The sequence below is a fragment of the Arvicola amphibius genome, chromosome X (assembly GCF_903992535.2).
Source record: "Arvicola amphibius chromosome X, mArvAmp1.2, whole genome shotgun sequence".
Classification (NCBI taxonomy): domain Eukaryota; kingdom Metazoa; phylum Chordata; class Mammalia; order Rodentia; family Cricetidae; genus Arvicola; species Arvicola amphibius.
The window spans coordinates 62,559,047-62,575,932 of NC_052065.1; the positions used below are offsets into that span (position 1 = coordinate 62,559,047).

Sequence of the window (16,886 nt, forward strand, 5' to 3'; positions counted from 1 at the left end):
TGACAAGCATTCTGAATAAGCTTTAGCTATGATGAAACCCAGAACGTTGTCACTACCCATGTACAAAGCCAACAGTTAGGTCCTAGCTCTATAGAACTGCAGACTTCATAAAGCTCCACACAGATCTCTGTTGTGGGCAATAATATTGTGGGTAATAATGATAATGAATTTGTCTATTCCCAGTGTATGGGGATAAAAGAAAATAATTATTGACTACTGGGCATGTATGGCAACTTACAAGTTATAAATTAATCTTGCACATAATTTCTTTAGTTGTAGAGGACACTAAGGATGCTTTGTCTTTGCATCTCAATGCCTAGCAAGGGCACTGTTTTGTAATAAATGATTGTCATTCAATCTTGCATTCATCCACTGATGACTGTCTCATATATTCAGTTTTCAACAGTTATTTCTTTGCTTTATTTGCACAGTCAAATAAACATGACAGAATTCTAAAAGCCAGGAAATTGGTACCAAATAAGTAAATAATTGTTACATTTATATGGTACCCCAAAGTTCATAAAATGCCAACATACACATTACTCTCAGCTTTGGGCACAATGAAATGAATTTAAGTCTGTGTATCTCTCCAGTGCCCATAAAAGAGAATATACCAGGGGCAAGGGAGATGGCTCAGGTTAAGAGCACTGGCTGCTCTTCCAGAGGTCCTGAGTTCACTTCCCAGCAACAACATGGTGGGGCTCACAACAATCTACAATGAGATCTGGCGCCCTCTTTTGGCCTGCAGGCAGAATATCATATACATAGTAAATAAATCATTTTAAAAAAGAATATACCATATATAGGCAATCAATATTGGTATATTCATTCAGCAGGCATTTAACATCTTGGTTTACCAAGATTTCTGTCCCTGTGTTCCAAGGCTAGCCCCAAGTGTCTGGGCTCAAATGGTCCTGTTGTTTCAGCTGCCGGAACTCAGAGCGCATGCTACCACACCCAGCTGGTTAACTCTTTGTACCATTCTTCTCATTGTAAGCCAAGAAGACAATGAGAATTTTGTAAAGCCCATGCCTATTATATAGGCAGTTTTATTTCCATAGGAAATGTGGAATGTCCTACATTTCTGTAGTGCTTTATAGGGCAAATGTTCTTGTGTTGGCTGGCCCTCATCACTAAAGTCTTGACGGAGTAAATTAACTGTTATCTCATGCCTTGTAAACAAGCAGTATAGAATGGAAACATTCTATTTCATGGCAGAGTTCCTCATGACAATTTATCCTGTATTTTATGCACCTAACACAATACCTGACACACAGGAGTTAGTACTCATTCATTTGTGCACAGGGAGCTATTGCTAGCTGTACAGGGCTTTAGTTTACCAAGCACTTTACTGTGCTCTTTCTGAACTTTTAGTTCTGTGGTAAAATGGTCCCCTTTGTTATCTCTGGTGCCGAGCATGGTATTTTGCAAATTATCAGGTGATCCCAATAGGGGAGTCACTTATACTTGGGGCATAGTTTGTAGTTTAAAGTCAGTTTTCATGTGTTTTCTTTTCTGCTCCCTGGCATAAAGCATTTTACTGAAAACCACCAGTGCATTGGCCTGAAGTATATGGATTATCCTTCATTCAAGCCATATTTCTATATTTTTTTCACAAGACATTTTGACTTGTTATTCCTACAGCAATCTTTGTGTCCATAGAATGCATGCACTAGGTAATACTCATGCATTCAGCACTGACTTAGAAGTTTTAGTGTGCTTTGTGGTTTATAAAACGTATTTCTATGTCTTCATGTTACCTGGAAGTGACCACAACTAAGCATCACATCACGAAGATAGGCATAAGTTGTGTTATTCAGACATAGCCCCTGGTATTTAGAGATCAGGGCTTGGTCAAGTCCAAGCAATGGCCCAGTGAGGAATTTTAACCTTCTGAAAAGGTTTTTTTTCTTTTTAAAAGAATGAGCAACTAAGACCAATGACCCACAAAGCCTCAGGTATTTATACAGTCTGACTCCTTGTAGGAAAAACTCCAATTGCATTTTCAAATGTTAACTATGTGTGGTTGTCAATGTGCTATGAGCATGTCACTTTTTTCTCCTATGTTGTATCAGTCATTAAAGCCAAGTTCCCTCTTAAAGGGGGATGGGGGAACCAGAAGCATGAAGCCTGTTAAATAGTCCTAAATTCTTTCATCATTAATCCTAAAGGTGGGTGTTAAACCCAGGATTTAGTGAAATATACCAAATTCCTTGGCCACTACAATGAACAGGGAGTTAGTTCAGACCTTAGTCTGTCCCAAATCTAATCACTTTTATCATTATTAGAAATTCCATACCCTGCTCACCTAAGCCCAAAGAAGGAAGCTGATGTTGGCTGGTGCTTCTCAGATTGGCACATTGGCATATTGCTCGTCTAATTCTTCTCATTGGTCTGGAGCATATCTTTGTATTTTCTCTAGTTAGCCTGCGATTGTATTCCCCTAACAGTCTGATGCTTTCCTTTCTCATAGCCTAAGGCTGCAGAGTTGGGGCAGACTGAAGTACATTATTGTACAGCTGCTAGGGGAATATCAAAAGTCACGCTAGATAACACTGGCTGGATTTTGTTCTCTCTCTCGCAAGAGGAGCAGATATGAAGAGAAATGGAAGTTTTAAAACATCAAAAGTTTAACAAATGGCTAAAATCAGGTTTAAAACGGACTAAAGATCAACTCCTGCACAATGCTGTCAACCTAAAAGCTTGTTCCTTTATGGTAAATGCCATTATTGAAAAGTACATCAAGTGAAACTGGCATAAATAGAAATCTGAGAAGAGAGTACTAAAAACGTCCAGGGGGAGGGGTGACAGTATAAAAGTTAGGGGAGGGTCATCTTCAGATTTCCCTTAGTCTTGGGGTTCTAAGCCCCCCAGAGTTTTAGGCCACAGCCTCCACCTTCTAGTCCATACAGGCTTGAGTCCTTAGGTCTTAGGCTTAGACTTAGCTCAGATGCAGGTAGGTCTCAGTTCTTCAACTTCACATGAGTCCTGTAGAAACAGCCCCTCTTCTGTGGGTTGTCAGCATTCTGTCCATCCAACTTGAGACTCAAACTTTCCAGCCAGCTCAGACAGGGTGTGTATCTTGGTCCTTAAGTCTGTCTTCCACTTTGGGTCTTTACATGTGTTCCTTTCAGGTCTACTTCAGTCCTGAGCAGAGCGCTGTATTTTGTCTTAGATTATTTTGCAGGGCGTGAGGAACAGCTCCGCTGGTGATATTCTGCACCTATTGGGAAGGGGCTAGGAAGACACATGACACACACACACACACACACACACACACACACACACACACACAAAGAAATATCCAAGAGAGGATTAGAGGAAGAGGGACAAACTCGTAAAGAGACTGAAATTCTCAAAGTGAGTAGTAAGAGGGGAAAGTAGAAGAGAAAGAAAGAAACAAGCACAAAACAATAGAGTAATGCTGAGATCAGAAATCACAAATAGCAAAGAGACACAGCTACAAAGAAGGAAAAGGGAGAAAACAGCCCAAGACAGGTAGAAAGGAGATGTAGTAAAGAGACTCATGTGCTAAGGATAGAAACAGCAGAAAGGAAAATATGAATGTTGAGTCAAAGGACTGACAAGCAGATCACACAGAAAAAAAGCAAGTGAGGTGAGCACAAGGAAAGGAGAGGATTGCATGCAACATGTGACCCAAAGGAGAGTCGTGAAAGGCAGAAAGAGTGAAAGAGTTAAGAGAAACAGCAACCAGATAGAAAAAACAGAGCCACATCTAACCAAGACAAGGCACAAATCACACAGAGAGGAGAGGAGAAAATAAGACAAAGCACAAAGCTCTACTAGGAAGAAATTAGCAGAGAAACACGGCAATAGGTAAGGTACACTGTACACAGAGGGAGTAAAAGACACTTGACATAGACATCAAAGCAAGGAAGAAAGACATACAAGGCAAGAAAAAGACATGCAAGGCGAGGAAGAAAAACATACAACAAAGCAAGGGAGAAAAACACACAAGGCGAGGAAGAAAGACATACAAGACGAGGAAGAAAGACATACAAGACGAGGAAGAAAGACATACAACAAGGCGAGAAAGAAAAACATACAGGCAAGAAAGAAAGACATACAACAAGGCGAGGAAGAAACATACAAGACGAAGAAGAAAGACATACAACAAAGCAAGGAAGAAAGACATACAAGGCAAGAAAGAAAGACATACAAGGCGAGAAAGAAAGACATACAACAAGGCGAGGAACATACAAGACGAGGAAGAAAGACATACAACAAAGCAAGGAAGAAAGACATACAACAAAGCAAGGGAGAAAAACACACAAGGCGAGGAAGAAAGACATACAAGATGAGGAAGAAAGACATACAAGACGAGGAAGAAAGACATACAAGACGAGGAAGAAAGACATACAACAAGGCGAGAAAGAAAAACATACAGGCAAGAAAGAAAGACATACAACAAGGCGAGGAAGAAACATACAAGACGAAGAAGAAAGACATACAACAAAGCAAGGAAGAAAGACATACAAGGCAAGAAAGAAAGACATACAAGGCGAGAAAGACATACAACAAGGCGAGGAACATACAAGACGAGGAAGAAAGACATACAACAAAGCAAGGAAGAAAGACATACAAGGCAAGAAAGAAAGACATACAACAAGGCGAGGAACATACAAGACGAGGAAGAAAGACATACAAGACGAGGAAGAAAGACATACAACAAAGCAAGAAAGAAAGACATACAAGGCAAGAAAGAAAGACATACAACAAGGCGAGGAACATACAAGACGAGGAAGAAAGACATACAACAAAGCAAGGAAGAAAGGCATACAAGGCAAGAAAGAAAGACATACAAGGTGAGAAAGAAATGGATACATCAAAGAAAACTTGGACACACAAAGCTAGGAAAAAAGACACACAAATCAAGGGAAGAAACAAATACATCAAAGAATGAGACACAAAGGAAGGAAAAAATAGAGGTATAAAACAATTGAGAAATAGACACCCAACACAATACACACTTCCAATTGAAAGATGTAAGCAAAGTTCAACAAGAAGAGGGTAAAAAAAAAAAAAAAAACAGACGGGGAAGGGAGCGAAAAGTATCATTAGTACAGTAAGTGATTCATGTACCAGTACTACCTTTGTTAACCCCAGTAATAGTACATCATAATCCCCTACTCTCCTAAGGCAGATGCTCTAATGCTTATGTGCTTAGGGATCCCTTAACACGCTACTGAAGGTTTGCACGCAGTTAACAATGCACCAATGGACTTTATTCCCCAGGGTGTACATTTTACTTGCCAGGCATTACATATATATAAAGCCCTTTCCATTCACGATTTCATTTGACCTTTTTAGACAAGTCTTACAGGAGACTAAATTGGCAAAAGTCATTCAACTAAAGAGTAGCAAACTTAAACACAGAATAAACACCCCTTAACATTCTGTTACATGGTTTTCCTAATTTCCATAAGCGCCAAATGCCACAGGTGGCTGCATATTTTAATTGTCAGCCTCACTTTCCCTGCTCCTTTAAGAAAACAGGCTTTAAAAAAAGAAAACGGGTTTGGTTTTTTTTTACATCCTTCACAATTATAATGGCTGCTTCAGGATTTAGGTTTTTTTTTTTTTTTTTTTTTAACACTAAACCTTAACTGTTCAATTGTCACAGATAGAGCAGGAAACAAACCCTTTCACAAGGAGACAAACTATTTAAGGCTTTCCAGTAGGTAACCTGCTAAGAATGAATGGCAGAGCACCAATCCAAAGACAGCTAGAGGCTACATTTCTCTATGATACAACTGGTGAGCAGGCTATTGTTGGAGTTGCTGCTGGGAGCCCAGTTCGTAGTGCGGACCTGGTCCTCTGCCAGCATGTATTTGGCCCGACTTCACACCATGGCATTCGACCACCACCACATTCCACCCAGCACCGCCTTCCAGCAAATGCAAACCCCCAGAGGACAGCAATGCTGGCAACTTACTTCCCTCTGTTGGTTTAAGATGCAGGCATGTTGGTCCTTGGGTTATAAAGCTGGCTTCCTTTCATGTGTTCCCATTTCGTGATCCTGCTGAAGGCCGAGATTTCTGGGCTGCTTTCATCCTGACCAAAGAACAAACAACGCTGGGTGAATGTCAGGAAAGAAGACATAGAGGGTGCTGGTTCTTTAAATTCTGCCTGATAATAGATACTTCTGGATCACTTTCAGCTAGATGTCCACTTGTAGTCAGAGCTATTCATCATCATTAATGTTAGCATAAAAAGAGAAGCTACTCACTGGATATTCTAGGCCATCGGTAGGTAGCGCAATGAATCTTGCAGTGTGGAAATAGCTGGTTAAATTCTCCTACAGAGCTTCCAGGGTGGCTTTGAGAACCAGGGAAAACAGATGCCAAGCTCATGTGCCAGGGCTGTGGCAGCTTTTCTCCTAGAAGAAGCGTTTGCACAGCTGAGTTACAGTTCCCTCGTACACGGTGCAGGTTTACCCTACACCCCACTTTCACAGTGAGATGCTTCCCTGTTAGTCAGGAAGCTGTTCTTAGCAAATGAGAAATATAACTCAAGTATGGGACTGGGGAGATGGCTGCGCAGTTAAGAGCACGCAGTTAAGAGCACTGGCTGCCTTCCAGGTCCTGAGCTCACTTTCCAGCAGACACACAGTGGCTCACAACCATCTTCTATAACAGGATCTGATACCCTCTATCTGGCATGAAATGTACATGCAACCAGAGCACTCATGCATTCTATAAAAACAATTCAAACAAAATGAAACATAACTCAAGTCAACTACAATGGAAAACAAGATCAAAATGAAAGTTATTTCCACACCTAGCCACATGGTGGCTCACAACCATCTATAATGGGATCTGATGCCCTCTTGTGGCATGCAAGTGTACATGCAGACAGACCACTCATACAAATAAAGGGCTGATGACAATGGAAATCAAGATCAAAATTAAAATTACTTATTACACTGTTCCAGAAAACTTACCTATCTTGATGTTTGGTGGCTGTCTTTGACTCTTTATCTTCCTTGCTGGGTTCAGCAAAGTGTCTCCCCAAAATCTCCTGGGCTAGGGCTGTTGCTCAGTGCTGGGGAGCTATTCCCCTGGAGGACCCTCATGCCCCTTCTCCACCTAGGGGTCGTCAAAGGGAATAGGTCACCAGCACCACAAAGCAACAAGTCCATACTTTGGGGGAAGATCTGGAAAAGAGGTGAAAGCAAAAACAAATTACTGAACTCAAGTCCATTAGGTGGTATCCAGTCATATAGACTTTTGTTGGTGGTAGTATATATGGCTTGGAAGGTAGACCCTCACAGATTTGTAGCTCTTTATGTTATGCCTATCAGCTTAGTGACATGAGAATTGTCCCATCTGAGCTCTGTCTTTATTCTCTGTTGTCTACCCATGAGTAATCTTTATAGATTGTTTAAGCACTTGTATATTATAATCACATACGCTGGGGATGTTTAAGCACTTGTAATTTTATAATCAAAAGGGGCTAAGCAAACTAGCATTGAAAGCAGTGGAAGGATTAGGCTATGAAGCCATTTATGATCTGTAAAAATCCTCCATCATGTTGCCTCTGACTTCTTATTTTTAAAGACTTATTTATTCATTATGCATAGTGTTCTGCCTGCAGACCAGAAGAGGGCATTAGGACCTTTGGAAGAACAGACAGTGCTTTTAACTGCTGAGCCATCTCTCCAGCCCCCTTGTGTGTGTTTTTAGGATTTATTATGCGTACAGTTCTGCCTGCAGGCCAGAAGAGGGCGCCAGATCTCATTACAGCCCCTGTGTTTTTTTTTTTTAAGATTTATTATCTATACAGTTCTGCCTGCATGTGTGCCCACAGGCCAGGAGAGGGCGCCAGCTCATTACAGATGGTTGTGAGCCACCACGTGGTTGCTGGGAGTTGAACTAAAGACCTGAAAGAGCAAACTGAGTGATCTACGTTAATCAAAGCACCTGTTGTCACCTGGTTGTGGGGCATCTCTCTCTTTTAACTGGTGCTTTAAGTAATACCATGCTGGAACACAGCCAAAATGAATAGAACTTTGTTTTGCTTAATGCTTATGGTGCATCTCTAGCACCTGATGCAGCATTGCCCCTCCAGAGCTCAAGGATATTCAAAGCAACCACAAAATGCCATTTGTGGTAACAGCTATATCTACTCTATCAAACACTAAAGGCCAGCGTGCCAGAAACTAGCCTTCACAGGCTGTTATTCCTCTGATGCAATATCTTTTAAGCGTTTCAAAGCGGAACAGATTCAAGTTTGTCTTAGAATGGTGGGAACCATTTCAAGGCTCAATCACAAGGCAAGGGTCTCATTGGTGACTATGCAATGGGAAGAAGTGTGCTTTATTGATTTGCCTCTCTCATTCTCATGAAATGGAGATCGAATACGCTTACTACCCTTTCCACCTCAGTGGAGCCTGTATCAGTATAAAGGAAACAGATCAAATACACGATCTCAGTATAAAGGAAACAGACCCAATACACGGTAGAAGTTTAAAAATGTATTTTTATATGCAAGGAGAAAATAGTGTAGGAATGGCTGGTTCTGCTTTTACAAGAAAAGGCTGCAGAAAACTAAAGCCTTAAAATCAGACAGAAACCCAAGAATAGGAACTTCTCCCAAGTACCTTTTTCTTCATGTGGCCTGCATGCTATTTGCTCAGATTAACTACAGCTTGTCCAGAGTCTCGAAAGGAGAAATCTGCTGGATTTGAATGAAGCCTGTATCAGCTGCTGGCAGTCCTTGAAGTCTCCTGCTGGAATTATCCCTGTGAAGAAAGACAAGGCTTTCATTAGACTATAAAAACTGTTGAGAAAAACCCAAATGATTAAAAAAAAATATCTAGGAATTATAACCTGACACATTAGACCCTTAAAGACAGATTATATATCTCTCAATCAGCCAAGTTAACAACTCTACCTGAATACTCACCTTTGGATGCTGTCTAGAATCCATTCTTCTAAAAACCAGGCCATCCTTCTTCAATTGAGGCACAAAACCAACTCCAAATTCATCCCTGGAAAACAAATTCCAATGATAGTTATTATACCATGATACCAAAAGATAATTTGATTACAATATTCATATGCACAGACCAGTGTTTCTTGAATTGGGATGGTAAGAACTTGGTTAGAGAATCGTGGATATGTTCTCCTGGATTCCCCAAGTTCTGAGAGTTGTGAAGAGAAAAAGTTTTTGAAATTGAAAAACATGTCCACATTTCAAAGACTTTTCCTTTTTTAAAAACTTAAGTAACGAAGTTCCCTGATGACTACACAGATCTTCCCCAGGAGTGAGCCGGTGGACAAAGAGAAGAGCAAGAGAGGCAGAATGGGCTCATTAGACTGGGAAGGCAGGATACAGGCTGGGCAGTGGCTAGATTATAGGGCAGTGCACGTGCAGTTGGTGAATACCAGCAGCACTAGATTCCTTTGGGCCACTGTCTGGACTGGAGTTCTAATCTCTAGGACCATAGGAGGCATGGTTGCAAGATCTGGGTGCCTAGACAAGCCTGGGTGTGGGTGATGGGTTCGGACAGGTCTGCACATCCTGGGATGGTCGGTGGTGCTAAGGTTGAGGCAGACGTCCTAGCTTCAGCTAGCTTACTCGAGTCACATTCTTTAGGCCCTCTGGAAACTTTGTTCCTTGAAAAGGTGTTTCCGTCTGAAGCATTACTTGTACTTGAATTTGAAAAGCAATGGCATGGTTTTGTTTCACAAAGGATTCAATACCTCTGCATTATCTCTAAGTCTGCATTTGAAATGTGGGAAATGGCATGGTGACGGAATTTTTAGAGGAATTAAAATTATACTGGAGTCATTTGCATGCCCAAGGGCAAAACAAATGCAAAACGTGTTCTGGGCAAGGATATTTTTCCAGCTGGACCTTGTTCTGCTTTCAGAAATAAGTATGTTTTTTTAACTTAAAGTACCCTTGAAGAAACACGGGGAGGGCCTGGGAGTGGTGGCACAAGTTTTTAATCCCAGCGCTCCAGGTGGTCGTTTTGGGCAGCACTCCGTCTGCAGCTAGGCACCACTCCAGAGGCAGAGGCAGGCGGATCTCTTTGAGTTTGAAGCCAGCTTTGAGTTTGAAGTCCAGAGTTCCAGGACAACCAAGGCTACACAGAGAAACCCTGTCTCAAAAGAAAAAAAAATAATAAACGAATTAATTTTAAAAAGGAAAATAGGGGGAGGAGGGTGCAGAAACCACAGCATAAAGTAGATCATCAGGCTTCTCCATTGCCCTTTGGGTAAAAGGTAAAGATTGTAAACTAAAAAGTCACCTTAATCTGTATGAGCCATTGTCGTCTGTTCTGGGGAAGAAATGTAGTAAAAATGGTTGAAAAAGCCAAATTATCAAATTTATATCCCCAATTCCTACACTTAATTCCCAAGCTCAAGCTTCTGGGACTCAGTGACTGGCCCTTGCCATCCTTGGCATACAGCCAAGTATAATGGCTGGGTCCTTTACTCTTAATATCTTTATATGCCCCCAAGAGGCAAAAGCAGATAGCATTCAAATCAACCAACTGGGCTACCCAGATGGCACAAGTAATCTGGACCAACAGTGCAATGTGAGCACACTTTTCTTCTTTAAGAAGTCACGACCTTGCAAGCCCAGCAGACTTTCTAAAATACTTAGAATTCACTAGACAATATTTGACCATCATTTCCTAAAACGATTGCCAGTGTTTATATTACATTAAGTCTTCAACAACACAACCATCGAGAAGAAATTATGTAAAATAGGATTGCTTCTCATTTCAGTGTACCCTGGCATAGGGCTGAATACACAATATTAACTACAATTTCATTGGCAGACATCTGCATCGTGTATAAGTTGAAATGAACTTAGTCACTTTGACTTCAGTGGGTGGCACTTATGTAAAAAATCGAATGGGAAAGTTTGCCTAGTAGCTACAAAGTAGTTACTTACTGTATTCCAAACAGACAGTCTTCTGTAGCCGTCTGAAGGGCTGAAGTTCAACCTGTATCCTGAACTGGGTCGATTTCTTGACATCCTTCTCAGAAAAATATTGTTTTTTTTCTTCAGAAACTTTGAAGAACTGTGGTTTCATCAGCAATGTGACATTCAGTACCCAGGAGCGGGCTGGCAAGATGGCTCAGAGGGTGCGAACTTGCTGCCAAACCTGATGATCTGAGTTTTATCTCCAGGACCCACAAGATAGGACCAGTTCCCACCACGTGAATGCACGAGTACAGATACTCAAGCGCACATGCAAACGTGCGCACACACACATACACACACATTCATTCATGCACAATAATTAAAGAACGAAAACCAGAAAGCTTAAATACTCGGCGCCAATAGAGACAGCTATTTTCTTAATCGGCAGATCTCTCTTTGAAGTGTACTCTCAAAAGAATGATTAGATCTTGGCATATATATTTATATTTTAAAATGTAAAGTGGGGAAACAGGCTCCATCATTTTATAAGTTCCCACTTTAGGGTGTTTTTTTTTTTTTTCAAGCTACTTCAAATCATCGCCCAAATTTAATGGCAGATAGAGTGAACTAATCATACGTGGTGGCCTACTCAAAGACAACTTGACATGTCCTCTCGTTTAACCCTTTCACAGCCACCTTCTTAAAATCAGTAGGTGCTGGCGTGCAATATGTCAGGCCAAATTTAAATATTAAAAAGTTTGGTCATTTTCCTTAAAGATACTAAAGGCCACACAAAGATTGACTTTTGTTTTTAAACTGGCAGTACAGACCAAACATACATAACTGGCCTTAAGCATGCCATTCTACAACCACTTTGATGGTATTGGAAATTAACAGTTACAGTGGTTTATCCACAGACTCGCCACCCTCAGTAAAATGAGAGACACTGCTTGGTCATCAGATATAGTAGAAACAAGATATTTTTACTTCAGAAAAGCTAATGATCACATAACCAATTCCACCTGGTGAGCCAGATGCCTTTTCTCAAGGCATAAACTATCAATAACTTTTCTGGCAGTTGGCACTGTGTGTAGCAATATACCAAGAGGAACAAGTTGAGTTTGTTAAGCAGGCGGTCAGCTCCTGGAGGAAGGATGTAAAGAAAGTACTAGTACTCCTTTGGGAGACAATTTTCAGTTGATACTGTATAAGGAAAGCCCCAAATAAAAGGTGGCAATCCAGCTCCCTGAGCGACTTGCCTGAAATAGTTTTTTTTTTTTTTTTTTGCACAATAAAGCATTAATAAAGGGGGGCAGGAATGATTCCTGGCCCTAGAATATGCCAGCAATTGGAACTGGAGTAATTAAGAAATAAGCTACAGAGCGACATTTCATCCACCTAGTTTGGGCCTGCTTTTGAAATTTTACATGTATAAATACATCAAAGTTGCAGGGAGCTCTTGGACACATGGGCTGAAAAGTGGGACCGTCCATCGGTAACTGTGTTCATTAATGACACACAGGTTGCTTTGGATAATTGACAGCGTAATGCGGTGGAGATGTTTCTGTTCAACGGGGAGGACCAAGCAGAGGGCAACTGAGACACTACAGCCCTGAGCAGTGAGTAAACTGGTGACGTCTGGGATTGACGCAGTGAGTATGACGTCTGGGATTGACGCAGTGAGGAAACTGACGACGTCTGGGATTGTTGACTTTAAGTCAAGAGAAGGGCTCAACAAAGAGGCAGAAGGGACAGGGTGATGGAGCTGGGAAAAGGGTGCCACGATCTTCAACAATTGGGTTGTGAGAATTAGTAGTCCATAAGAGTGGCCCATGGACAGACTAGGGGCTGGACAGGGAAGACTGTATAAAGTATGAATGAGATCGTGGCTATTTGGGGTTTTGTGTACTGGAGCAATGCAAAAGGGATGGAAAGATGGGTCATTGTTGGGTGTACAAAACATAGGCATACTGCAGTATTTACTTTATTATGCCAGTGGGAAACTAGGAGAGGATTTGCTCAACATGTCAGAGTAGAAAATAAACCATCAAGAGCTGCCATTGTGCCTACTAATAGTCCCCAAATAAGCCGTTGGTCATAGCCACTGTGCTCATTAACAGTCCCAGATGTTTTAGATGGATCAGCAGCCCCTGCAGTAATACAAAAGGGGGTATGAGAACATAGTATTCTAGGCATTCGTAATTGCAAATACGCACTTAAGGGGCTCAGTTGGCCAGTACTCTTAATGGTATGTAAAGAGAGTACAGAGGTCCAACTAATAATCAGTACTCTTGACATGGTTGCACATCAATCATCCAGATGCTGAGGTTATAAGCAGTTATCACTCCTCAGCAGCCCCAGTCAAAAGGTTGAAACTTAGGAACCTTTTTGCACTACACGGGTCCGTATGTGTAAACGTACATATTAATATTCGTAAGAGAAGTGCTCAAAAAATAGTTAACATGCCTCTGATCTCAAAGGAGTACAAGGATGTAAAATCCTACTCCAAAGGTCAGGATGGACAACAGCATTAATGCACATTGAAGTCCAAATGAAAGGCAGTGTAAAAACCTCTTTCTGCCTTAAAGCAGAGGAAGAGGGTATATATAGGGTTTCTGATACAAGAAGTGCTTAGCCACTGTGCATGTGAACTTTCCACTTCCTCCCTAAAAGTAATAAGGAGTGGGATCCTTTTTTAGTGCACAGAGCAGGAGGAAACGCACATACATACATACAACATATAATACATACTAACAGTCCAAAAGAAGGCAGCCTTGGTTGATCAGCATACCCTGCCGTACTGCAAATGAAAGGTGAAAGAATATGACTTTGTATATCGACAATGACAAAGGAAAACTTCCACTGTATACTAATGGTCCACTAGCAGGGACCTTGGGGAAAATAGTATCCCTTGCAATAGTGCAAAAGAGACACAACTGTCCTCAAAGTAATAAGGTCGTGGATAAGTGCAATTTTGCACATTAACTGGCCAAACATTTTTATTAAAACAAATGAGTCATGTCCCTTTTATACACATTAATGTTCAAGGGACATAGTGTGGTTAATTAAAACCACATCCTTTCCACAAATATTAAGACCTTAAAGTAATGGACACTGCTGGAAATCAAAGGCAGTGGAAAGGAGGACAGATCCTTACTCAGAGAAGCCAAGAGATCAGTGACCCTTGCTGTACTGCAAAAGGTCTGAGAGTAGGATCTTATTCAAATGGAAGGAGTCATGCGCAGCCGTACTCAAGGTACATGGTTGTAGCCATCATAGTTTTACACTATGACTGTTCAAACATGAGAATCTTTAGCAATGTGCATTCCCTGGTGAAAGGGAAGTGCATAAAGGTGGCCAGTGATGTCCTTCTGTAGCGAACAGAAAAGAACAAATGCAATCAGACATTATTAAGCAAGCCACAACGTGGGACCTTATAAGTCACCACCACTGCTGTACCTCAAAATGAGGCTAAAACTGATCCTTCTGAAATTATCATTATGTACATTAGCAGGTTGAGAGAGGGGCTTTACATCAACAGCCCATACATAGTTCCATTAAATGAAGGACCATTAACAATATTGGAGTCATTTCTATAGTTTCAAGAAAGAGACAATAGTGTTAGTGAGCCTCTTTGCTTTGATACGTACAGGAGTTGTGATCTAAAAGGCACAACTGTGGACATAATATCTATGAGGCAATTAATACTGTGCACGTTTACTGTATTAAGGATCATAAGTACTAGGCACCTCCTGCTGCATTAAAATGCGTTGTTAAGGTTATTACCCAATGCATACTACTACAGCTAAATGAAGTATGCATATTCACAGTCTGCGAGACTGCAGGGCATGGCGGCGGACGCCAGTTATACCAGCACTTGTGAAATAAAGGCTTGATCCTGAGCTCAAGGCCAGCCTGGGCTATATAGTAAGTTCCTGGTCAGCCTGGAAATTATAAACAAAACAGATTGAATCTGAGTTCAAAGGTCTTGCTAAATAAAGACACGACTGAGTTTGGTTTCTTTATCCAATGCTCAGGAATAAGGACAAATGCAGCTGTGCACATAAATGACAGGCAGAAGTGGTGACAATGCCCATAGTTCCAGTAACTGGGCCTGAGAAGTGTAAGAATTAAGTGTCAGCCCAGGATCCGTAAAGAGACTTATTCTCAAACAGCCACAAGGTGGTGCTGTAGCTCCGTGGCAGAGTGCTTTACCAGCGTGCACAAGACTTAAGTTTGATCCCCAGCACAGCCAAAAGACCAGAACAAAGGGCCTTATCGGTTGGCACCCCTCTATTGTCACCCATTACGGTGTGAGGGTATGGGGCTTGAGCAACTGCAGATTTGCACAATTGTATAAGAGGCTTTAGGTAATCAGCACCCTCTTAATGTAAAGCTAAGGTTGTACAAGGAAGGACCTTGAGAAAAGGTTCAGTTCTTAATCGGGACTATCCATATAAATGTTCCCATGCAAAGTTTTCGGCTGAAATAGGGGAGCTGATGGGACTAGTATACAGTATTGTGGACAAATGAATTCATGTCCATCATCAATTTAAAAATTGTAACCTGGGGTGATAACACCAATACCAGGTTATAGTGGCACCCCCTTTAATAGCCAAGGCCTTGAGAATTGGAGTGAGCACTTTAACTGTCTGTTAACAGACTTGTATTTGTCCCTCTGCTGAATGCAAATGGAGCTGGACTAGCTAGAGTCTAATCAAATGAATAAATTATGGACAATAAGAATTAGTGCAAAGAGTGCTCAAGACTGAGAAAAGACTACTGAGCACTGCTCAGAAAATTGGGACTGTGGCTACTGCAGCAATGACAGAATGGTTTTTCCTTTCTTAAAGAAAGGAGACTTAGGAGATCGTGCCTTGGTGGTAATTCTCTGAAATGAAACTCTTGTTTAACAAGAGTTCTTTGTTATAGAGTCCATGGACAAGTAGGACTGTGTGCACTAAGTGAAAATCCTGACTCAGGCAGTCAGCTGGGGGGGGGGGGGGGGGGGGGAGAGTCAGGACAAGTAAAGGGCACAGCATTTTTAGCGCTCAGTGAAGATTGGAATGTCTCTAGGGAGAAAGGGCCTGGGGTTAGAGCCTGGGGCTAGGGCTGAGAGAATCTGGGGCTGTGACAGGGCTAGGGTTGGGCTGGGGAAGGGCTGGGGTTGGGTTGGGGGCAGGGGCTGGGGGCAGGGGCTGGGGACAGGGGCTGGGGACAGGGGCTGGGGCAGGGGCAGCAGTGTTTTAGATCTAAGGAGAAACTGGATGCTACAAAGGCAAGGAACCATAGAAAGTTGGTATGTGGGCATTAATATCCCAATAGTAAGTCCGACAGAGTGTACCAGACCACTCGAACTCAAGGCTCCTGCCAAGTCATTAGTCAATGTAGCATCAACGATGGCAACAAAAGCAAAGCCTGGACTAGTGTAGATTTTCAAATACTCCTTTTGATATCCAATCACAAAATTAACTTTCCATTAACAATAAATATCTGTGTCATAAGACTCTTAAAAGTTTTTAACAGTACTTCAAAAGATAATTGGAAAGAACATAAATTTAAGTGACTTGAGTATCATCTGCCAAAAAAGTTAATGAATTTAAAAGAAGCTAAAAAACACTAAGGACTCTGGAGTGAAAGCATAAGGTGATTAAATTGAATTTACAAGTAGTTCAAGCTCCGAAATATATTTCTATAATCACTCCAGCTTTAGATTCAAGCACTAACAAACCACACTATCAAACTTCGCAGACATCCAAAACCTTCACAGAAAAATTCAACCCCAGCATTAGCCATGGGGTAGACGATCCTGTGGAAAGAGGCAGGATTCCACCTCTTGGCCAGTGCTTTACTTGTCATTCATTATGACTCTGGCCAGGGTCACCACTAAGCAGGCCTGGACTGCTTGAGACAGCAGTGGTGACTAAATCCGAGGCCAGGGAGTGAGTAGACAAGTCTTAGGCCACTGAAGCAATACAAAG

General features: G+C 41.5%; 1 protein-coding gene across 1 annotated transcript; it reads right to left on the minus strand.

The window, feature by feature from the left end:
* Positions 1-2,688: 2,688 nt before the first annotated feature.
* On the minus strand, positions 2,689-16,066 carry LOC119804633. Its single transcript, XM_038316127.1, has 8 exons — positions 10,933-16,066; positions 8,929-9,013; positions 8,624-8,764; positions 6,965-7,177; positions 6,251-6,400; positions 5,957-6,075; positions 4,356-4,990; positions 2,689-4,311 (listed from the first exon to the last, which is right to left on the minus strand). Exons 7-8 carry the CDS (start codon positions 4,772-4,774, stop codon positions 3,804-3,806), a joined length of 927 nt encoding a protein of 308 aa, XP_038172055.1. The 5' UTR covers positions 4,775-4,990; positions 5,957-6,075; positions 6,251-6,400; positions 6,965-7,177; positions 8,624-8,764; positions 8,929-9,013; positions 10,933-16,066; the 3' UTR covers positions 2,689-3,803.
* Positions 16,067-16,886: the final 820 nt, after the last annotated feature.

What these genes read in the sequence shown, in the direction of transcription:
- LOC119804633 (XM_038316127.1), bottom strand. Translation starts at nt 4,774, where the DNA reads ATGTCTTTCTTCCTCGTCTTGTATGTTCCTCGCCTTGTTGTATGTCTT. An exon ending in CTTTCTTCCTCGTCTTGTAT is followed by an intron (nt 4,312 to 4,355) that starts GTCTTTCTTCCT and finishes CTCATCTTGTAT; the next exon opens with GTCTTTCTTCCTCGCCTTGT.